A 24,211-nucleotide genomic window follows, 5' to 3' on the forward strand; every position below is an offset into this window, starting at 1 on the left:
AGGCTTTTTAGGGGAAATGACAACATGAAACATATGAAGGTTTTTTTTTTTTAGAGTAAATTCATTCGTTTCATTTTACCTTTGTTCATAACTTTGAATTATTTAACAGTAAAGTGTTTTAATTTGAAAGCTATTACCGGAGACTGTGTTTTTTCTTAATGTGAGTGACTTGACAGAGCTGATTGGGTTGTTTGCAGCAAAAGAGGAAGTTGCAATGGAGACCCTGAAACCTGCAAGCTAGCTTTATTCTTGAGCCGCCCTAAGCACCGAGAAGGGGAATGACAGGAACAGTCGCTGATAGCATTTTATAATTATTGTTGTTGCGGATTTGTAAACGTTTATGTTTGTGCGTTTTTAAAGCCCGCTTTGACTTTAGAAATCGAGACTGTCGTGTCCGGACACAGGAGCATGTCTGCGGTTGACAGTTAGCGAACGAAAATTATTCCTTCATCCTTCTAGAAAAGCTAACTGGCTAGCCATCCGCTGCAGCGTTAGCAGCTAGGTAATTTAGCATCAAAATGCCTGACACAAAACGCTAATTAAAGCTGCACACTTACGTGGTGTCGGCTAGATGCTGACAAAACTATATTTCTGTATTCAACCTAACGGTGGAATTAGCGTTGAGCTGCAATGCGGCTAGCCTCTGGGCTCGGCATAGCTAATTTAATGTCAAGTCTTTATGCCTGGTAGTCGAAAACCGCTTTATTCGAGCAAGGTTAAAAAAAAAATATATATATATATACATTCAAAGCACAGTCAGCGAGGCCAGCCTTTGCTAGCTAGTTTTATGTAGATATCAGTTTAAGCAGTCGAGCTGAGCATGATGATAACCCTTTGCGGTTACGTTAGCCAGCAGTACCATAGCTAATGTTAGCCGCACGATTGGCTAACTGGGTAACTAATGTTGGCTTATTACTGTAATTAACCAGCGACTAAGTCAACTGAAGACAGCATCCGAGCCAGCTAAACATGGTAAGTATAATTTAAACTCTGGTATTTATCCAGTTGTTCATCTTTCTTCCTCCCTTCCTGCTGAGGGCTAACGCAATGGATAAGCTTAACTCTTTATTCTACTTCTGAATATAAAGATCTGTCATTAGTGAAGATAAATACATTAGCATACAACTGGCAGCGTATGGGGATACGTTGTATGCACTTATACCTGTATACCTTTTTTGTTATCTAACGGTTCTGAGGCCAGGTATTTCACAGGATGTGACAGCTCTTAAAGCCATTTTACGGCACAGGACGCCCATCTTGCAAAACCGAATATTTTGTTTGACTAGTGTTGAGTCTCGGCAAGTTGTGGCTTATTTGTGGAATTCAGACTTGCCTGGCATAGGGGCTAAAATCTCGATATGCTATCTTGCGTTCGGTAGGCAAGGCCCAACTTCATCCACATGATAAAACAAGGGTAGTGCCAAACTATATTACGATTAAGCCTGTGCTGTTGCCTTTTATAACTAAGTGCTTTAACCAAACAGCAAGCTGGTGTAATAATTGGCTATAAGAACAAGATACTTGTATGCCAGTGTATTGTTCTCTTTACTATGTGTGAACATGTGTATGAGGACTCTCTTTCTGTATTTAAGCATGATTGAGTGGTTATACCACGATTGTACACAAAAAACAAAGGAATTCCTCTAAAGACTTAGTGATTCTATGCTCTATATGGTGATGGATCGCTCATGTTGTTTGTACTTTACTTTCTATTACCTATTAGGCTTCAGAGGAGGCATCGCTGCGCGCACTAGAGGGCCTGATGACGGAGTTCTTTCATAGCTGCACAACTAATGAGCGAAAAAGAGAAATCGGTAAGTAAGGTCTTGCAAAACAGTACACTTAAGAAGTATGACCATGATGCAGTATTTTAAGGTTCCCATCAGGCTGGTCTGAAATGGAAACGACTCAGAGCAGTGTAAGAATGTGTAATTGAGGGTTAATGTGCCTACCCCATAATCATCCACAGTAACGTACAAACGTTTCATGCACGTTGACCACTCCTCCTCATTTCCTGTGTGATTACCTGTTTTTGCTCTTGAATAAATTCAAAATATCTACGGTAATTAAAGAAGAGCTAAAAATGTTTAATTAAATATGGAAAAAGGAACCTAATCAATGCATTTCTTGGTGAATGTTGGTCTGTCATTCATATCTGTGGATAGGTTGACCACAATGTGCTCATGTTGTGCGAGGCTAGTTGACTCTTAACTTTAAACATTTCTAATCGGTACCAGCCCTTGCTAATTGTTACCAGAAGTACTATACCATTAATATACCATTTAAAATGTCTCATAGCACATGCATTAACTTTAAAATTGTTATGTGCTTTATTAAAGGGAAACCTTTGTAGAGCTCAGTTCTTGGTTTAAAAAAAAAAAAGAAAGCTAAAGGAGCCTTTGTCTTTTGATGTAGATGAACGGTAGAGTTTCCTCTATGTGAAACTCTCTTGCCCTTATCCTTAAAATTCTTAAACGATAGTATATTTCTGCTTTGAATAGTCTGGATCTATAAATACAGAGATACTGTTGAGTGTCAGGATCATGTTTAAGGTGTTCTAAAATTGTTTTGTTTCTATAAAAACATTAATCTTTTGCATTCTTGGTTTTTTAAATCCACTTCCTGTGTTGTGACGCATTACTTTCAGTCTGATTGCTAGCGAGGTGCTAGTATTGAACTACTTCTGTGAGAGCTCATGCTTACTTCCTTTTTTCTGCAGAAGAGCTGCTGAATAACTTTGCACAGCAGACTGGAGCGTGGCGCCATTGCATGTTCTTCCTCTCCAATACTCGGAATGAGTATGTAATGATGTACAGTCTCACAGTATTTGAAGTAAGTCCTGTAGGTGGAAGATGCATGTTCTCAGTTCAAAGTACTAGCAAGAGCTTTCTCTCTTCTTCTTTTTTTCAACATTTTGTTTTCAGATAATTTTAGATACTTAATACATGCATACTGCAAGAAGAGGCATATGTTAACAAGAATGTATTTCATGGCCTTTTCCTGTTTCCTCATTTTTTATAATTCTGCAAGTGAAGTTAGTTAAAAGTGTAGCAAATTTACCACAGAATGAAAGAATGAGCATAAAGTGCCCTTTAAAAACTGCCTTTAACTTAAAATGTATATCTGAAATGCTTAATTTCTTTTTAATCTCATTATATTATGTTTCAGACTAATCTTAAATGGATTACATCTTTTATTTAATATAAAACCTTTACTGAAGTATTCCCTTTCTTGCATATGACATCCTACTTTTATCCGTGGGTTGTGGGGTTGTTGTACAGCTGATTGGGACTTGTGCCTTAATTCAACATAATTTAGAACTGAAAACATCAGCCTTGACTTTCTCACTATCTGTGGTGTATGTTAGAGTTAAAACCAAGCTATGAGATTTAGAGAATTTCCTGCAAGCTGTGATTCAAGTCTAGTGAGAGCTGGAGGGGGTTGCAATTAAAAGAAGAGATAAAAATACCTTAGTTTCATTCAGGAGTCAAGAGCACTGAAACCTCTGATTCTTAAGTGAAAGCTGTTAGGAACTACAACATTTTACCAGTCTATCACTAGAGTGGCCACTATTCCTCACTAAACGGCTGAGAATTTTCCCAATACACCTGAACAACTCAGAACACGGAAGCAAAATCCTGTGGTCTGATCCATTTGTTCCTAATTGCCTGTCCAGTTTATGGCTGCAATGAGATGAAGCCTGTCCAAGCTTTCATAAGACAAGACGCAGGGTACACCCTGGACAGGTCGCTGGTTCGTGGAACACAAAAAGTGTGTTTTGCCACACTGTGTGGAGGGAACCAAAGACAGGCAGCTGTTAGTAGCAGCAGCATGATGGGATGGTGTTTTTCTTAGATGGTGGATGGTCAGGAAGGTCAGATCGATGCTGGAAAATGATGAGCAGCCCTGTTCAGTGAAAGCCTTTTTTCCAGAGTGTAGTTGGCTTTCAGGCTGGTGATTTATAAATGTAATTGAGCAAGAGGGGAAAGAGCAGTAGCTTTGGGAAACATAGCAGACCTGAAAATCCTGCGCACTGATGCTCCCCATCATTGGTTCAACAATAAAAATTCCTCCAATAACGAAAGAAATGTTTTAAAATGTAAAAGGCTTGCAGGATCTTCCCCAAGACGATTTGAGATACTATACCTGGCAAAGGTGCTTTACCCAAGTGAAGGGTCCTTCCAATAAATTGACAAATATTTTTTCTTGGTCATTGTGGAGTTCTGTGCACAGATTGGGTGGGGAAAAAATAATCCTTTATAAGATGGGCCTAAGACATTGTGGAAGTGCACTGCACTGTTTGTATAAATATGTTTTTGTCATCTGTACACATGTTTTACAGTTGATTGTTAATTGTAATTTTCAGAACCTGGTAAACAAGATGTGGATTGGAGTTGCTTCCCAGGACAAGATGGAGATTCGCAGCTGTCTTCCCAAACTCCTCCTTGCTCAGCACAAATCTGTGCCCTATTTTATCCGTAATAAGCTTTGTAAAGTCATTGTAGACATTGGTCGCCAGGATTGGCCGATGTTCTACCACGATTTCTTTACAAACACCCTTCAGGTAAGGAGTAACCCTTGAAGCTGTTTTTCTGACCTGAGTGGTGTCTGTCATATTTTAGGCCTGTTTAGTGAACAAAATGACTTGGTTTGCAACAAAAGTTAGTGAGGGTGGTCTCTCAATATCAAACCACATCTTTGATATTGATGAAGTGTCAAAACTTGTCATTATCGGTACAGGGGAGGTCATCGTTATTGGTGGAAGGGTTAAGTAATGAAATGAAGCTGATGAAGACACAAAAGTTGCATTACAAAGCCAGAGCTTCTGTTGCATGGAACATATATAGGTTCTTGTGTAATTTGAAGTAGTCCTAAAAAATATCCCTTCTCTGTTCTTCCCTTCTGGTCACATTTATTCCAATTTCCTTTGAAGTTGTCTTTTGTTTTTCTTTTTTTTTTGTTGTTGTGTTTTTAATCAATTTGCTGTACTTATGTCAGCATTTTAAGTTTGCACAAAGATGTTTTGAGGAAGTGGCACAGTCTTAAATAGAGAAGTTCAGTTATAATCCAAGAAAAATACATTTTTGTTTTAATCTCATGAAATATCTGAAATAAACCCAAATGATTTCTGCATTAAGTTGTTCATTCAGAGTGGTAAGCCACATGAACTAGAGCTTGATATCATCTTGTCTCGTGGTGTGTTTTGCTAATCAATGCCTCCTTAAACAGCCAAACTTAGTATGTGTAATGCATTTGTTCTGTAAAGGGAAATTACATTCAATAAAGGTCCTTTTGTTTTATTCTAAAACAGTTGTGTTAGGCTTCAAGTGTACACAACGAAATAACCTGATCTGTTAACCAACTTCTATAAAGTCTGTCAGCAGGCTTTTAACCAAACAGCTTGGAAAGTATTTTGGAGAATTAGGTAGGTCACTAGGTAGTTGATAAAATTAACTTTTTGAACTGTGTGTGTGTGTCCGTCAATCTCCTGTCTATAGTTGATCCAGTCCCCGGCTCTGGCTCCACTGGGGTTGGTTATGTTAAAAACCACATCAGAAGAGCTTGCATGTCCTAGGGAAGACCTGAGTGTTGCCAGGAAAGAGGAGCTCCGCAAACTGCTGCTGGAGCAGGTGCCAACAGTGCTTGGACTGTTGACCGGTGAGGACAACCTTTAATGCTTTGTGAACTCTTAGTGCTACTTAACAGGGGTCTCTCCCTGTCCCCCTGCAACAAATTAATATTTGTTTTGTTTTGTTTTTTTGGAAGATTCAGAGGTGTCCCTATGTTCTAGCAAACAAACCCTTTTGCAACATTTTTGTTACTGAAATATAATTTTGAGGGATCTTAATATGCCACGTTTCAAAGGATGGAAAGGACAGTAGTAAATGCAGGTGTACTGTTAAGAGTAAAGTACTACTATATAAAAAATATAATAAGGTTTGCTAACTTTATTTAGGATCAAATATGACAAATCAGACAAATCTTTCAGTAGGTGTTAGTAACTGGGTACTTGTTTTCAGGAATTCTGGAGACATACTGGGACAAGCACAGTGTCATAGCTTCTACGCCGCCTCCCTCACCCACCTCAGGGGAAAGCAGTGAGTGAATTGTCCCTTTCAATGGTTAAAATGGGAAAGACTTAAAATTGTGAAACAGGAGTTTGTTTCTTCTTTATTAACCATAACATTTTGTGTTTTTGAATCAGTGGAATTGCTGGGCAGCTTGTTTCAAGGTAGCCAGTACTCAAAACTGCTTTGTCAGCCCATGGCAGCATTGGACAATGAGAGTCATCAGCTCTGTTGCCTTGTTTTGGAGTGCTTGGCCCACCTGTTCAGCTGGATCCCTTTGTCTACAAGTATTACGCCCACCTTGTTGGCATCCATTTTCCATTTTGCACGATTTGGCTGTGATCTTCGGCCAAAGGCCAAGACAGACTCCTTCATTTCTTCCAACTCCTCCTCCTCAAATGGACAGCTTAATCCTGGGACAATGCCACCAACATCAAATGGAGGAGAGCTAAACGGACAGCAAAACGAGGCTAACAAGGTGGACCGGGCCCGGCTTGGTTTACTTGCCATGACCTGTGTCAATGAACTGGTGTCAAAGAACTGCGTGCCAATGGATTTTGAGGAGTACTTGCTGCGAATGTTCCAGCAGACCTTCTTTCTTCTTCAAAGGCTGACACGAGAAAATAATGCTCATACAATCAAGAGCCGCTTACAGGAACTTGATGAGAGGTATGGCTCAATTCTTAATTTGACCAGAGCATTGGTGCATGAGCAAACTCGCTCTGTACAGCCATTTACTTACCCTATGACACAGGTATCAGCAGCATTCTCCCTCCATGTTATGTCATTGCCACTTACCAATTGGTATTTTGGTCGCACCCCACAATATGACATTATCACATAACTTTACTTGCCATATGATACTATTGCAATTTTGGACATCTATCAATAGTATTGCATTGGCATATATTGTTATTTATTACCTTTTTTCAACTTCATTATGTCCTCAGAGTTAACTTTGTCAATACCCAATCAGGAAAAAGTTATCTTACTTTTTTATGAGTCATACCAACACTGTCACTAAAACCTGCCATAAAAGATGGGAGTCAGTCTGCAATTGAGTGGGGTCAAGTTGGCAATTATGTGCAATCTGTTTCTGATAATACAGCAATTAACTGTGATAAATCATCGAAAATCGTGTATCTGTTGTTGTTTTCATAGACAGAAAATTCCTAATTAACCTTTAAATTTGCATTTAGCAACCTTTGTGTTTCATGGTTTTTAACTAGAATGCAACCAGCTGGCAGCCAGAGTTGTTCTTATTGACATGGACTCAGACTGATGATAATATGTTGGCAGTCTGCACCACAAGTTTCAGATGGGTTGCAGAATATGAAGAGATTGAGTACAAAGACCAGTCAGCTATTTTAAGTTGTTTGTTTGTTTTTTTTTGTTTTTCCTTTTTTGTCTGTCCTATGTATTGATTTTTTGGGGGGGGGTTCTGCCATCCCTATTGGTCTTTGTTAAGAATGTTTCCTTTTGCAAATATCTATTAGTTTCTTATAGGGCTGTTCGATATAACGATGTATATTGAATGACTATACAAAAACATCTATCGTTTCATTTTACGCTATCGTTTGTTTCGTGGTGTCGCAAAATAAACTGTTAACGGCAATATTTTTTCACCGTTTTGATGGTCACTGTAGAGGCTATAATAATTTCTTAAAGTTCTCTCTTTCTCTTATATTTAATATAACCACACTATGGACGGACAAGCGCCTGTTTTTATGCGTTGTGGTTAGCAACAACGACAGTAACAGCATTGCGTGTCCGCTTGTTTATGTTCCACAAACCTTTCACAATAAAGCTCAAGATCCTGTTGAGACTTTTCAAAATAAACTGAATCACGTGAAAGAGCTTTAAAAAAAGAGCCGTCAGGTGCTAAAAAATAAACCTTAGACTCAAACGTTAGAACAGGCTTTTCCCCGCAGCACGCCATGTAATAAATACTCACAAAGAAAACGGCGGCCTTTACAACTTATGTCTAAAAATGTATCGTTTCATACATCGGTTAAAACACTCGACTCCACCTACATGACGCGCAGCTGGAAACACAAACAAGTCGAGCTGCCCGAGATTCACAGAATTTACAGAAAATGTTACATTTTTGTGATTTATATCATTATCGGGACGATAGAATTCTTATATCGGGATATGAGATTTTGGTCATATCGCACAGCCCTAGTTTCTTATGTAATATATATATTTATTTAAATAGGCTGCTTGCAGGGTGATAAGTTGTATATATTTTATTTTGAAGATTATACTAGATGTAGTCATTTTTACCTGTGTCTCTTTCATTAAGCTTTTTTAAGACACATCTGTGACATTGTAAATTTTCATGAGTGGTCAGACACATGCGCCACATTGTTATGCCCTTAAACATTGCATCTGCAGGATTATAAAACATTATGATCAAGTTACATGCTGCACTTAATCTGATAAGTAATAATATTGTTGACCATTTAGACCAAATATATTTTGTATTTAATATTTCATGTTTTAAATGTAAGATGTATGTCCCGACTTTTTGCTTCAGTTATTCCTTTCTTATCTTGCAGTTACCTGGAAAAGTTTACAGACTTCCTGCGTCTGTTTGTCAGTGTTCACTTGAGGCGAATTGAGTCAAGTCCTCAGTTTCCTATTGTAGAGTTTCTTGCCCTGCTTTTTAAGTACACTTTCAACCAGGTAATGATTACCTTTTCCACGTTCATGCAATGCAGCTAAAGATTCTATGTAAACTTCCTTCTCATGCACATTTTTTTTTTTTTTTTAGCCCACCCATGAAGGCTATTTTGCCTGTTTGGACATTTGGAGTGTGTTTTTGGATTTTTTAACAACGAAAATCAAAAGCAGGCTACCAGACAGAGAAAGTGTCCTGAATAGGTAAGACGCTCAAGAGATATTTACAGAAACACTCAAAGAACTAAAGTTGATTTAATGATTTCCTATTTTGTCATTCATTCTTGAGTGTGAAATTGCTGTTGTGTAATGTATTCATGTGCCAACTGGGCAGGTACAAAGATGCCTTAGGTCTTCTGTTAAGGGAAGTTCTGAATCGCATACAGTTCAGATGCAATCAAGCCCAGTTAGAAGAGCTGGACGACGAGACTCTGGATGATGATGTAAGAACATTTAATAATGTAAAATTATTACAAATATCATCTGCACTGTTTCATATTATCTGTCTATCTTGTAGCCACATGAAGCATTAAATTTGCTTTAAGCATAAGTACAGACTAAAGAAATGGCTTTATCTTCAGTGTCTGACTACTCTGCTTCATTTTGTAACCATAGCAACAGACTGAGTGGCAAAGGTACCTGCGTCAGAGTCTGGAGGTGGTTGCCAAGGTGATGGAGCTGCTCCCATCCCATGCATTCTCTACTTTGGTAAGAAATCACTGTTGGTGTCACCTTTTGTATTTTGTAAGGCAGTTTAGAGACGTTTTAAATAGACCAGATCAGAGCTTTATTATTTTTAGATTTGGAAAATCTAGTAGCAGAAATGCTCATAACCTCATGATGACCCACTTATCAGCACAGTGTAGTTTCCTTAAACAGTGAAATCACTTGACAATGATGGCAAGAAGTATCTTCTGTTCTGCATTGTAAATTTTGTTGTAAAGGAGTACATTAATAGGTTGAACTGTCATCAAATACACACCAAGGTGTCTTAAGCCTCATTAGTACCTGCTCGGATTGACTCGCCATGGTTTTCAGGGTTTTCCATTAGGTCATAATGTAGTAGTGTAATAGTGTCATAATAGTACCTAAAATGTGACGTTGTCAGACTGCATGCCACCGATTGGCTGGTAGTAGCATCACTCGATGAGTCATGAGAATATCTCATTCACGAAAACCAATACCACCATCATTTCAAAGAAGATAATTTTGGCTTTATTATACTTGTTTATAACTCTTTTTATAAAACTGAATTAAATTTTATTTTGAACTTACTGCCTTAAAATTGAGTAGGTCTTTTAGTAATGATTTAAGTTGCCTGTGAGTTCTGAGGTTATAATAATGTGGGGGTGTTAGTACATGTAACAATTTCCTCCTTATTCTTCTTTTTGCTCTAAAGTTTCCAGTTCTTCAAGAAAACTTGGACGTATACCTCGGTTTACAGCAGTTTATTGTGACTACTGGCACAAGTAAGTACAATTTATTGATGGGGGGAAAAAACATTGCTTTTATGTCGACTCAAAAATGACATCACTTCTGTAGATTAAAATATTAGATCGATCCTGTAACATTTGTTTTCTTGTCTCTTTGTTGTTTTTATCTAGGTCGACGGCTAAATATCACTGCTGAGAACGACTGTCGCCGACTTCACTGTTCTCTCAGGGACCTCAGTTCCCTACTTCAGGCTGTTGGACGCTTGGCTGAGTATTTCATTGGAGATATTTTTGCTGCACGTTTCAGTGACGCCCTGGCTGTGGTAGAGAGGTAAGCGTGTGTTACAAATCAAGGTCAGCATAGCCAGACTTTGTTTGCTTTAGTTGGCTCAACAAAACCTCAAACTCCAGTTTGAGTTAATGATTATCAACTTTCTGTTAAGCTTGGCTTTCTGCTTCAGATTCTGTGCACGCTCAGATTAAAAAGGGTGATTTAACACATCATATTACAGTTCTTCAGCAAAAAAAAAAAGTTCCCTTTTAGTTCTGGTTACTCCAATCAGAGATGTTATCAATCAAGATAACATCTCTGATGTATAAAGAACATAAATAATATAACAGTACAATGAATCAGTGTTGCGAATAAGACGATAGATCCACCTTAAACTGGATACATTTAAATATTAAAGGGTTTAAAGAAAGCTTTAATGCGTTATAGCTTAACTAGCAAAAGTTCATATGTAGCCTCCTAACTTTAATCTTTCTTCATAGCAAACCCCTCCGAATCCTATGTTTGTATTTAAAAATGTACGCTGTTAGTGTTGCAGACTTTTGTCGCCAGCATTACAAAATCTTATCTTGACATTGCCTTCTCTTTTTTGTGTGTGTGATTTATTTAAGTTGCTCTTTGGTTGTATGAATTCTGAGTTCTTCATATTTTAACTGATGGTTTTAAGGAATGAGTAAAATATCAAAAAGGAACATTTGCCTCTTTTTTAAGATTGGTTGAAGTGACTTGTTATGGCTCCCAGACCAGCCTCTATGACCTGGAGACTGCTGTGCCTTCTGTGCTCAAACCAGACCTCATTGATGTGTGAGTATCATGTTTAAAGGAACATTGAACAGTAAAATTGTATATGTGATCAAACCATTAGAAATGAAAGACTCATGGAGTCAAAGACAGTGTCATGCAAAAGAGAACAGGGAGCTGAGCGTGTGAATAGCTATCGGGTTTGTGTGAAATGTTGTGGACACTGGACAGCCGCCCTTGCTGCACAGTTGCCTTGCATTCAGAGCAACCTCATGTTTTACATAATAAAATGACAGAATATTTTTATTCTGGCTTCAGTGTTTTATGTTCAGAAGATATGAGTTTTTGTGTGCCAAATACAATTAATGCTACCACGAACATGGCTTTAGACATGTCAAAGTTACACAAATTAGCAAATTAGGTAAGCAGTATAAGTAAGAAATGTGTTTTAACTCTGTGTGCGTATGTGGTTTCATTTGTTACAGACATGCACAGGCTCTTGCTGCTTTGCAAGCTTATTCTCACTGGCTTGCACAGTTTTACAGTGAAGTCCACAGTCAAAACCAGAGCCAGTTCATCAACCTCATTAAGTCTGCCATCGACGCCAGTAGCCCGCTCATCACAGCCAAGGTAGCTTCAATGTCAAGCATATTACAAATCCATCCTTAACTAATCAGCTATTTATATTTAGAAAATTGTTTTAGAAAGAATTTGTGCAGAATCTTTGACTTAAGTAAACCTGTGTTTATAAGAAACTGCATGTCACAGACACAGTAAGTTTCATGTTGCAACAGTGGTTTAAAAATTAAGGAAGAAGTATAATTTAGAAACTGTTAACCAAAGCTTGAAACATGCAGTCCATGTTCACGGTTTTTATATATGTCTTTAAGTTGATCTGAAACATCTGATCCATACAGTTTATCTTGCCCTAGCTTGTATTTATAACAAAATGTTGCAAATTTAAAGAGCTATAAAATATATTTTTCCACTTCTAGTCTGTTTAAAATTTTTTACACTTAAATGTTCAGGTACCGGAAAAGTTGATGCTGTCAGCGTGCCATCTGATGGTCTCCATAACCTCTACAGTGAGGCCTGTGTTCTTGGTCACTTTGCCAGCTGTTCAAAACATCTTCAACCAGATTACTACACAAAATCAGACACGCAGACTTCCCCAGGAGGTAAATAGTGTACTTTTATTTTCCATCAATCATTATATAGTATCACGTTTCAATCATAGCATAACAATGTGAATATGTACATTTGTTTAAAATTTTGTCGCCAATTTAAATTTTCTGTGTGACCTTGAACATGAAGTAAATGAAGTAATCTTCTCGTACAGGCTCACATGTTGGTGTGTAGGGCTTTATCCAATATGCTGCTGCTCCCTTGGCCAAATTTACCAGAGAGTGAACAACAGTGGCAGACACGCTCAAGCAACCACGCCAGCCTGCTGGCTGCGCTCACTCGAGAATATCGTATCTTAAGAGGCACAGTGAACATTACTTCACGGCAGCCTGGCCTGAATGACAGTCAGTATTTACTTAGGTTTCATAACTCCTTATCTCTTTTAATTTTATTATTCTGAGTCACTTTTTGTCCACCTAATTATGTTTTCTCTCGTGTAGTCAAAGCAGTCATACAGCAGACTCTGCCTGTGCTCAGAGACATAGTGGACAGTGTCTCCAGTGAATCCACCAAGTCACGTCAGATCTGTTATCAGAGTCTTCAGGAGTCTGTCCAAGTGTCCCTCACCCATTTTCCAGTGTTTATTCAGCAGCCAGGTCAGTTTAATATCTGTGGTTTGTGTCATTCTCAGTCTTAATGCCACAGCACATTCACAAGTTTTTGAACTTTTTCCTTCCAAACACCTTTTAATCAGCATATGGTGCTAAGATGCAGTATTTCCTTCTTTTTTGTTTTTACAGATTAATTTGTATTCTACTGCTGACTGACACAAATTTTCTATAAAATATGTTCATTTCACCACATGATAGCCAACAGCCAGTACTGAGATTAAAAACACAGTCCAAATCAAAAATGGACTTTAATTAAGCTTGTGGCTTTTTTTTTTTTTTCATGGTTTTGATCGCCTTTTTAAATTTAAATACTTAATCTAAAATATTTATGATGATTTCAAACATAATTACAAAATTAAGAAATCTTTTATACATTCACTCAGGCTATTATCTCAACCCAGCCCATCTTTAATGGTCCACTTTTGCCTCTTTTCTGCTGGCACTCGACTTTTTTTTTTTGCCGTTTTCCATTACAATTGAGTATCACATCAGTGTGGGTGGGATCATAGCAACATGGCCCAGAAGTCCCATAATTGTGACACAAATGCAACACAACAATGGATGACATCAAGGCGATGGTATACCTGCTGCTAAAACTGGGCAGACACTGTGCGATATTTTTTTTTTTTTTTTTTTTTTTTTTTTTTCAGTTGCGTTATTCAGATTCTGCTCAAACTGCACATTGACTCGCAGGGGTTAGAAGTTCGTAGGTCACGATGCAGGGTCTCACACTATACGGCCCGATGCTCTGATGCGACCCGAGTGCTCACACTGTGCGTCCATAAAATGAAGGTTATAACAGAAATTCTGTCGCTGACTTTAACCCCTGCATGCAAGATAATTTCATGTAACACCATACCAGATCCACATGTTAGGTAATCGCTTCAGTTTTGTTAATTGTCACTTCTCTTTCGCAGATGTGACAGATGAGATGTTGGCCTTCTTCTTGACGTTGTTCCAGGCGTTACGAGTCCAGATGGGTGTTGCTTTCACAGGACAGATCATCCACACGTTTCTTAGCATGTTCACCAGGTTAAAAAAAGCTTCTAGCTCAAGACGTCATGTCAAACAATAGCCACCTGTTGCAGTCACATTTATCTTACGTCATCTTAACACTGAGTAACTTCTGTTGTTTTCATTTGCTCTAGGGAGCAGCTGGCAGCCAGTATTTTGCATGAGGGCAGTGCAGGGTGTAGGGTGGTGCAGAAGTTCCTGAAAATCCTACAGGTGGTGGTGCAAGAGCCCGGTCAAGCTTTTAAGCCCTTCCTACCCAGCATCCTTTCTTTGTGCATGGAGCAGGTCTACCCAGTGGTGGCAGAGGTCAGTTGCATCACTGTTTTGTTTGAGTTGTGGTTATGCTCTAAAATGTCATCTGTGATATCACTTCTTTTTTAAGAAATTACACATACTGTACCTTACTAAAATATGAATGGATGAATCTCTGGTTTGTTTGACAGCGATCCTCTCCAGACATCAAGGCCGAGATGTTTGAGTTGCTATACCAAATACTTCACCAAAACTGGAGGTACTTCTTTAAAACTTCAGTCTTAACAAGTGTCCAAAGAGGAGATTCAGAAGACACAATGGAAAATGAGGCCCAGTTCACAGCGGCCATGCAGGTGCGTTCATGCATATAGAACAGCCCTAATCCTTGTAATGTGACGTTTAAAGAATTTATAATTGTAATGTCAGCTGTAGGAGAGGTGATTGTTGATATTGTTGAATCTCATCCCACTAAATTTCCTGACGTGTGCTGATATTTTCCAGGCTTTTGGACAGTCTTTCCTGCAGCCTGATATCCACATTTTCAAGCAGAATCTGTGCTATCTGGAGTCTCTCAACAGCAAGCACAAGTTATACCACAGAGTGAGTTCAACTTTGTCAGGATCGTTGATTTTTAGGAGCAAGGGCATAAACAAACCCGTTCTCTTTAAGTAGTCTGCCACAGTCTCAGGTCTTTAATGGTGCACAGATTTCACTTTTTGTGTATCTGCAAGTGCAGCATATTCATAATAATGTTAAACTAACTGTTAGAGCCATCAGTGTAAGTTCAGCTTTAGAATTGAAACTAGTGGTCTAAATACAATTTATTGGACTTGATACTGGACAGTAATTATTGCTGCTAGTCAAATGATCTATACAGTGGATACAAAAACATTGCAGATTCTACCTTCGGCCAAATAAGAGATTATACGTAACTAATGAAATGTGGCTCCTTATTTAACATGTAACATCCTGTTAATTCCAAAAGGTGGAACTAGTGCTCTATTTTTGTTTCTGTTTTAGATGTTAATAGTATGACAGTAATTTTTTTGGATCACAGTTTCTAATTTACAGAAATCTTAAGCCAAACCAACTGGCACTCCTTCTAACTAGTTAGTGTGACTCTAATAATAAGTAGGTTTAAATTAATTTAAATGATTTAATGTATTTATTTTGATTATCTGTAATTAAAGCAGCAGTGAATGGGTCCCAACATCACAATTCTTGCACAGTGCAACTAAGGCAGCACACATTTCCCTCGTCCACATGTGTGAATTCTATAGCACGTACTAACGTTACTCTCATTTTCGGGGTTTTTTTTTGGGGGTTTTGTGTGTGTGTGTGTTTCAGAAGCTTTTCCGGACCTCAATGCTCTTCCACTTCATCAATGTGCTGCTGCAAGTCCTTCTCCACAAAAGTCACGACCTTCTTCAGGAGGAAATCACCCTCGCCATTTACAACATGGCCTCTGTTGACTTTGATGCCTTTTATTCGGCCTTCATGCCGGAATTCCTCAATGGCTGCCACGGTGTGGACAGCAGCCAACGAGCTGTTCTCGCACGTAATTTCAAGCTGGAACAGGTAAGTTCAGTGGCACTTTCTAAAAAAAAAAAATGCTGCACGTGTTGTTCTGTGGGCTTGCAAGTTATTGTCCCCCAATAGGTTAATATGGGTAAATATATCTCAGGGGCTGTTGGCACACACAGGAATTTCCACTTGTTGCACAAATAATTTGGCAACAATACTTAGATTGCTCCAACAGCAGCTACATAGAAATCAAATTAGTCTTTTTTTTTTTTCTTTCTTTAGAACTGTAATAGCTTATCTGCTATTTGCTGCTACCCCATCTCCTTGCATTCTGTTAAACTTTGGCTGCACAGTAAATAATTAGTTAACATTATAAAAACACGCAGGTGTTTTAATTTGTCTGATAAGACCACTCCTCTGGACTGTTTTTGTTTTTTGTTTTGTTTTTTGGGTTGTTGTTCATGTGTGGATGTGCATAAATGACATTTTTCAGAGTTTCTGGTTGTGCAGGCAAAACTACTCCCTTATTTTTCTTCGAACTTACATGAGTTTGTAGCCCTCACATCAGTCACAGTGAACATCCGCCAACCTCTAAGTCTAACAAAGTAAATAAACACCCTTCGTGCTGCTGTATATTAATGTTGACATACTGGGTATAATGAGAGCCACCATAGTGGAGCCAGCCAACTTCCTGTTCATCCATTTCTACAAAAATTAGCTGAAGGTAGGGAAGCCAGTTCGGTCTGTGCGTGCATTTACCTAATGTCTGTTGATTGGTCTATTTAAAGATTTGCAACAAGACGTAGCCACTTGATGGCACCAGTTTCCGCACATTAATTAAAAGCTAATAATCTTTAACTGTGTGTATAAGAAATAGCTTGTTGTGGTGGTCTCTGTGATGATGCACACTCTCAGCCTGCTGCTGCTATTTCATGCTTAAAATGGAATATTAATTCTGGACTACAGTATTCCCGCGCCACATTATGGTTCACCTTTCGTGGACTCACTACATCACAGTCTGTAAATTTATGTCACTCAAATTTAGCAGAATTTCACTTACTGTGTAAATCAAGGGAATACTGTATTTCAGCACCTCGTGTAAAACGAGGTGGTTTAGGGGGTGGGAGTTGTTGAGATTTTGGGGAAAACCTATATATTATAGCTTCACTATTCTATCAGTCATGGCTGTATCTACTTACTGGGCATGTGTTTTTGTGCATTTCTTTCATAAATTAATATTAGTGTCTGTTCCTTCTCCTCTTTCCTAAGGACCTGCCTTCGTTCACTCAAAGCGTTCAGCGGCTGGTGAACGATCTTCGCTACTACAGACTGTGCAACAGCAGCCTGCCCACTGGCACCATCAAGCTATAGCACGATGACTGTTTGAACCACTCCACATACCGTCAGGACTGCCTGTGCTGACCACTTTCCCCGACACTCCTCCAATTCAGCTGTGCTCCACCTTTTCAAAGTAATAGGATGGAGCAACACACATTGTTCGGTTAGGTAATTGGAGGCTGAGGATGCTGCTGATGTTTTTATTTGATTTCTACTGTAGAAGGTTGGCACATTATTATTTTTAAGGCAGTGCCCTCCTTGTGAATTGCCAATGAGTTTGGTGAGAAATGTAAACCTGGTCTGCATTTGGCTTTTGCCCAGACCTGGAGCAGTCTGAGCCAGGCCTTCTTTCCCACGCCTCTGCAACAAAGCTGGGCTGGGACAGAGCACTTTCAACTCATTTTGAGTTTTGTTTTAGTTTTCTTTAATGTCTGCTTTTATTCATTTTGCCTTTTTAATCTCCAAAGGAGAGAGACTCTCAACTTAAGATCTTTCATATCATTCCATTCTGAAAAGAGAAAACCTGCTTGAATAATAAAGTGCTTTTTTAATAAAACCTTTGGCTGGTCTCTGTGCCCTCTGCTGGTCATCTTATAGTATTCATAATGAGAATTTTTTTTATTAGAGATTATGTTTTCCTTTACTTCACTACAATCATCTACTGTAGAATATGTTTTAGACTTTTTATTTATTTTTTGTTTTGTTTATTTGTAATTGTCAGGGACCAAGCAGTAAAGCATAAAGGACACAGGTGGTTTTAATTCAACAAAGGGGTTTTATTGACCCAAAAATATGAAAACATATTTAACAAAGCCAAAACTTAAACAGGCAGACCAATAAAAGAGGTCAACTCAATAGACTAAACTCAAGATAATAATTAACAAAACCTCAAACAAACATATGATAAACTGACCTGCTGAAATGACACACAGGGGAACTTAAATATCGGTTTAGCTAAACCAAATGACACACACGGGGGGAAACAAGACGGCTGCCATATAACCAACTAATACAAAACAATGAAACAAACATGAAACACCCCCCAGGCAATGAAGCATGTGGTGCAATCCAATTAGGCTGTCAGTGGTACTTCAGGTCTCGCAGCCCTTTGCCACACCTTTTGCCAGACAGGAGAAGCCAACCCCCAGGTAACTCAAACAAAGAAAGATGTATTAATATAAAATAAAGCAGAACTTTGACCTTGCAAGGTTAATATGTGTGCACGCCATATAAACATTGGAAGGTGTGATGGAAAAATAAATACATTTAATAAAGAAACAATATTGAACAATAAATAGAATATTTTAAAGTAGTGACTGTAAATTAAACTAAAGTGAATCAACAGGTGGTGAGGTGTGGAGCTTACCATGTGTGGCATGCCATCACAGTAATATGCAAAAAATGTTCCTTTTCTGATCCACTGGATCAGGCAGAACATGTCTTAACTCTAAGAAAAAAACCAACAGAAGCCTTGAAACATGACATCACATAAAATCAATCACATGACAAATATGTGCAGACTCACATGTACAAGGTGGAAAAGAACAATGGTGCATTTTCATAAATTATGAAAAGATGTCACAAACTCAAGCAGCAAAGACATGGCTCTAATGTTGTCTGGCTTTGTGTATCCTAAGCTTACATTAAATGTGACTGTTTAGTGGACTCTGTCAAGTGCACTCAGTTTGATAAGAGAGGATTTTGGTTACAAAATTTCACCTTGATGCTGATTAGTACCGTGCAGTCTAGTCAGCGTCAAGCCTAGACTGCAAAAAAGATGATGCTTAGGAAAATTTAAAGGGAGCAGCAGTTTATTGAAAAATCTGCAAATATAAATCCACATATAAGGGAATTTTAACAAAACTGAAGTCAATATGACCAACTTTATACGTCTGCACTGTCTGTATTGGCGTGGCTGTATGTCAGGTGGCAGAGCAGGTCAGCTACTGGAAGGTTGGTGGTTCTGCTCCAGTCAGGATACTAACCCCATGTTGCTCTCCGATGCATCTATCGGAGTGTGAAAGTGTCTGGATGTTAGATACGGAGCACTTAACACTTTAGAAAAAAAGTGATTGGGTGAATGAATTTGTTGTATAAAGTGCTTTAAGTCCTCAGAGTAGAAAAGCGCTATATAAGAACCAGTTCATTTACCATGAACTCTCTTAGTCACGCTGTCTTGTAATGTACCTAATTAGTCTTCAGGAATAGTTCTCTTCAGGCTTCTTGAAGCACGTTCAAAGCTCTTCTCTGGATGTTGGCTGCATTTTTCCTGTCCTTTTTCAACATGATGCCACGCTGCTTCAGTAATGTTGCAGTCTGGGCTCTGGAGAGGCCGATCCATGTCTCATCTAAGTGCTCCATTTTGTGTTTTTCTATCCAGGTATGATTTTGCTACACTCCTTTGTGATCATTGTCATGCTGACTAATGAAGCTGTTGCCTGGTGGTATTTCATGCTGGATGATAATCTGACTACTTTTCTGCATTCATAATTTCCTCAACCCTTTCACCATGTTACAAATGACTAGACATTCACTGTTGTACATTTATCCTGACCACCTCTATATTACTGAAAATGACTTGAACCAAAGTTTTCAAAAGTGAGTTCATCACTCCATAAGACCTGTTGCCACTGAGATATGCTGTGACAGGAAAAAAGTATGTTTCCCCTTCCCGATTTCGGTTTTTAAATCATGAGTTAACTTATTAATGGAAAAAAGTTATCCAAACCTACCTTCATGAATCATGAGTTAATTGTGATTAACCACATTTTTCCTTCTTTTTTTTTTCTTCTTTTTTTTTTTGAAAGCTGAGTTCAGTTTCACTCACCACACCCAGGACAGATTACTGCCAGACCTGTTGGATCAAGAAATCACTTAACCAGAACCTGTCTGACAAAGTAAGATACGCAAAAAAACAAAGAAAAAGCAGCACATGACACAATTATCCACAAATGGAGAAAATTTGAAACAGTGGTGAATGGTGAATGCACTGACGACTCGTCCAGGTGTTCACATATAACCCAGAACAACATCTAGTTCATGATTCAACAATAAGAAAGAGTCCAGGCAAAAAAGCCTCCACAGGAGTTCAAAGAAGAATACCAAAAAGAACTCTAAGGCTCATTTCACATTTACCAAAAACCATGTTAATGATCCCCAAGACTTCTGGGAAAATATTCTGTGGACTCAAGAAAAAAACCTGAACTTTTTAGAAGGTTTCAGTCCTGTTACATCTGCAAAAAACTAGAACAGCATTTCATAAAAAGAACATCATACCAACAGTCAAACATGGTGGTGGTAGTGTGACGGTCTGAGTCTGCTTTGCTGCTTCAGACCTTGACGACTTGCTGTAATCGATTGAACTATCTTTGTCGAATATTAAAATTTGTTTGATAAACTGAAATATGAAAGAGTGACAAATACTCAGAAAACTAAGAAACCAGGAAGGCGACAAATACTTTTTCATACAGTCCTGTATATCCAATTTGTTAAGCTTGTATTTGATGCTGATCAAATCCTTAATTTCAGTGAAGTTCTAGTTACATCCACAGGTCATTTAAATATTTTTGTTGAAATACCACCTAACAGTTGCAATTGTAAATTGCGGTAAGTGCCAGATCTAAAGAAAATCACAGATTTGCAAATGTGAGTTGTGGAGGCTGAATGACTAACAGACATCTGGCAAGTACAGATGTTACTTTAAAACAACAAAAAGATGCGTTTCGGAGGCTGAATGGTCATAAAATGGCCATTTTAACATATCTTTGCTTCTGCTTTGCGTCTCCTAAGTGTTTTGTTATTATTTAGAAATACACATTTTCAACAAAAAAAAGGGCAAAGTGAAGAGCAAGATCAGTGTTCAGCTCTTAAACTGAGCTGGATTTCACCTGCAGAAAGGCGAAAATATCAACTAAATAAGATTTATGCGTGGAAGTGTTTCTTTTGAAATCCATCGGGTTGAAAGCGAAGGGAGATTTTGAGTGACGCACGCGTGTACGGAGAACTAACACAGGTCTGGCATCACTGGAGTTAAATTTCAGATTGAGTGACAATGAGGAGAGACGCACAGAGGGATCACTCGTGAGTTTTTATTGATGAGGGTTGACTTCACTCAGAGGCTGATAAAACGCACGTCACATTACGGCCATGCTGCAGCTGCGCGTTTTTAACAGACTTCTCCAACACTTTTATTGGAGGACTCAAGAATCCACAAAAGGTCTGTTACCTGGTTTTCCTTCTCAGCTGTGGGGTGGGTACAGATCTACCTGGCGAAGAAACAAATCAAGTAAGTGACTCATTTTGTACCAGCTGCTAAGTAAAGCCATATGTTTTGCATAGTAGATAAGTATTAGTCCTTCAGATAGAACTTACGCGATTCGTTTGTTAAGAAGTGGCGATTTAAAGCAGTTGGATGCAAATTTTATGTTTTTAAGTGAATGTTCATGAATTGCGAATTAAAAATGTGCACAGTATCTTGAATACGCGATTTTACACAGTGAAAATGACACTCAAACTGTCACTGTCGAAACCGATTTTAAAAGATTTCTGTTAGCACCGAGTCTAACAAACTTTAGTCTGTTAGACTCGGTCCAAGGCGCAGAGTCCAAGGCAAAGTTTATTTGACCCAAACTTAACGGACACATTTGGGAAAACAAACTTGCTTGCCAAAAGCTCGGGTCATGAACTGGAACTAGGTTAGGGGTACAAAAGTTAAACGGTGCGCAATACCGACACACAAAACGCAAGTCCCATACAACACACCCAAACCTCTTTGCCAGAACCAGACTTCCATCCAGCCCGCTATGGTGTCGCTGTATTTCGCTGTCACAGCCGGTCTTAAAGATGCAAGGAGACTGCAGTTCTCGTGGATAGTCACGTGTGAATAATTGATAGCGTGCAGTCATTCATAAGGGGCTGTGTGCAGCTTCTATTCTGTGTGTTCTGTAGCTAAACAAAAGCCATACCTCTCATATGCAGTTTTGTTCAGTGAGGGTTGTTGGTCTGTTTTAGGGGTGCAAACTCGCATGCGCGCGTTAGTTTATTGTGTTGTGGGGACGTTGTGTCCCACACACACACACACAAATGCACGTCTGTGCGTGCTTGTGTGTTGATATGATAAATGTTGATATGATAAATACCACACATTTATAAACTGAGACACCTGCAGACTTTAGTTTGGTATTTTTTATAGTCTTCCCTGCAGTATGGTTAACAACCATTGCTCCTCTTTTGTGTCTGCTCACATCAGGTCTTCCAGATGTGAGGGAGAGGACTCTCATAGCCGTGAAACCAGATGGAGTTCAACGCCGTCTTGTCGGGCAAATAATTCACCGGTTTGAGCAGCGGGGATTCAAGCTGGTTGGCCTGAAGATGGTGCAGGTATAAGAGTTTGAAGTGTGTGTGTGTGTGTGTGTGTGTGTGTGTGTGTGTGTGTGTGTGTGTGATCTGCAAGTTTCTTGTTGAATCTGTCTCTGTTTGAAAGGCGTCTGAGGATCTCCTGTCTCAGCACTACCGTGAGCTGAGAGCTAAGCCCTTCTATCCTAGTCTGCAGCATTACATGACCTCAGGGCCTGTGGTGGTCATGGTGAGTGCTCCTCTGTCTGCCTCTTTCGAGGATACTCATGGTTTTCTCCTTGTTACTTTTCTGCTTATTCTTGTTATAGTTCTTCAGTAGGTTTGTCAGTCTTGCCAACACATGCTGCTTTACTTTTATTTAGGTATGGGAGGGGCCCAATGTAGTCCAGGCATCACGTAAAATGGTAGGACACACTAACCCAACTGAAGCCCAGGCGGGCACAGTCAGAGGAGATTTCAGCGTCCATGTCAGCAGGTAACCTGACTTTATTTCATTTCATTATGTGTGCTGATATTTGTGACATAAAACTGATTTTTAACATTAAAGCCTATGAAGGTATGTGCTTTTATGACGTGGCAGTACAGTAACCATGTGTGTTGGTCACTTAAAGGAACGTTGTCCATGCCAGTGATTCACTGGAGGGTGCTCAACGGGAGATCCAGCTGTGGTTTCAGGGAAAGGATCTCCTGAACTGGGAATGCTGCAACCAGAGCAACATGATGGAGGACTGAAGATGCTTGACAGTTCAAGGCAGTGAGAATCAGTAATAACTACCTCTTCTCCTGCTGCCTAATGACAGTGCCACCACAGTTTCTCTCTCTAAGTAATTTACCTCATTAAGTGCACTAAGAATCAAAAGATTTTTGCTAAAGCAAATGTGAGATTTTAGAAAACCAACTACGCATATGTACATATAATACAGTAGGCATCTTAGTCTTAGCATTGGATTATTATTGCTATACACCAACCAGCTACAACCATGGAAAAATACTGACTGGGACTACTGGGCATGCACTTAAGGTACCCCAAAGGCTAAGCGGCTCCTGATCTAGACCCTCTGCTTGTCAGTTTCTGCTTCATTCATGAAGGTAACTATCTTTTCAAAGAAAGAAAAATGAACAACAGCCAAAAAGTTAGAAAATCTCTGCAAATAGAGAGCAATGTTTAGGTGCAGAATGGCTGTAAAGTCTGCAAACAGCCATAATGAGATACAAAGTCCACACAAACAGATGTGAGTTTTGGATCACAAAGAAACACAAAACGATCACGGGCAAAAAATGTTTCTCTACCTTTTTTTTTTTAATTTTATTTTGATCTGCAAGTCTTTCAGTGTGCCTGCCTACTCCAGCAGAGTAATACATCTACCCACTTTGCAGAAATAATTCAGTAATGGTATGAAGAACATGACAGAAAGCTCGAAGTGTTGACTTGGCTTCCAAATTCCTCAGATTATGATCGGATTGAGTATCTGTGGGCCGTGCCAGAAAAACGAGTCTAACGCACAGAAATACAACCTTTTAGGTTAAGACTTGAAGGATCTGCTGCTAATGTCTTGGTGCTTGATACTACAGGGTCCAGTTAGAAGACTTATCAGAGCTGTTTTTGTATCATAATGGGTCTACAATATTAGACAGCTGGTCTTGATTTTTGTGACTGATGAGTGCATTGTTTCTGGTTAATAGTTATATGCATTTGGTCTAACAAAGAGAGAGAGAGTG

At 38.9% G+C, this 24,211-nt stretch overlaps 2 protein-coding genes across 2 annotated transcripts; both read left to right on the forward strand.

The window, feature by feature from the left end:
- The first annotated feature begins 231 nt into the window (after positions 1–231).
- xpo6 (exportin 6) lies at positions 232–19,859 on the forward strand. Its single transcript, XM_014341020.2, has 24 exons — positions 232–972; positions 1,724–1,814; positions 2,720–2,832; positions 4,367–4,564; positions 5,499–5,658; positions 6,021–6,098; positions 6,206–6,737; positions 8,630–8,756; positions 8,845–8,954; positions 9,085–9,193; positions 9,366–9,458; positions 10,150–10,219; positions 10,355–10,514; positions 11,184–11,276; positions 11,699–11,843; positions 12,242–12,391; positions 12,553–12,742; positions 12,839–12,994; positions 13,927–14,041; positions 14,158–14,329; positions 14,467–14,628; positions 14,777–14,875; positions 15,623–15,853; positions 17,069–19,859. Exons 1-24 carry the CDS (start codon positions 970–972, stop codon positions 17,168–17,170), a joined length of 3,459 nt encoding a protein of 1,152 aa, XP_014196506.1. The 5' UTR covers positions 232–969; the 3' UTR covers positions 17,171–19,859.
- A 1,037-nt stretch (positions 19,860–20,896) lies between these two features.
- Positions 20,897–24,205, forward strand: nme4 (NME/NM23 nucleoside diphosphate kinase 4). The gene is made up of 5 exons (XM_005945228.2): positions 20,897–21,422; positions 22,386–22,516; positions 22,620–22,721; positions 22,855–22,967; positions 23,104–24,205. Exons 1-5 carry the CDS (start codon positions 21,284–21,286, stop codon positions 23,222–23,224), a joined length of 606 nt encoding a protein of 201 aa, XP_005945290.1. The 5' UTR covers positions 20,897–21,283; the 3' UTR covers positions 23,225–24,205.
- Positions 24,206–24,211: the final 6 nt, after the last annotated feature.

Source organism: Haplochromis burtoni, unplaced genomic scaffold (assembly GCF_018398535.1).
Source record: "Haplochromis burtoni strain Fernald_Lab_line unplaced genomic scaffold, NCSU_Asbu1 Contig_424, whole genome shotgun sequence".
NCBI lineage: Eukaryota > Metazoa > Chordata > Actinopteri > Cichliformes > Cichlidae > Haplochromis > Haplochromis burtoni.

Coding starts and splice junctions, on each gene's coding strand:
- nme4 (XM_005945228.2), top strand. CDS start 21,284: ATGCTGCAGCTGCGCGTTTTTAACAGACTTCTCCAACACTTTTATTGG. Junction 22,722..22,854: donor CAGGGCCTGTGGTGGTCATG/GTGAGTGCTCCT, acceptor ACTTTTATTTAG/GTATGGGAGGGGCCCAATGT. Junction 22,968..23,103: donor TTCAGCGTCCATGTCAGCAG/GTAACCTGACTT, acceptor GGTCACTTAAAG/GAACGTTGTCCATGCCAGTG.
- xpo6 (XM_014341020.2), top strand. Junction 10,515..11,183: donor GCCCTGGCTGTGGTAGAGAG/GTAAGCGTGTGT, acceptor CTCTTTTTTAAG/ATTGGTTGAAGTGACTTGTT. Junction 12,743..12,838: donor GCAGCCTGGCCTGAATGACA/GTCAGTATTTAC, acceptor TCTCTCGTGTAG/TCAAAGCAGTCATACAGCAG.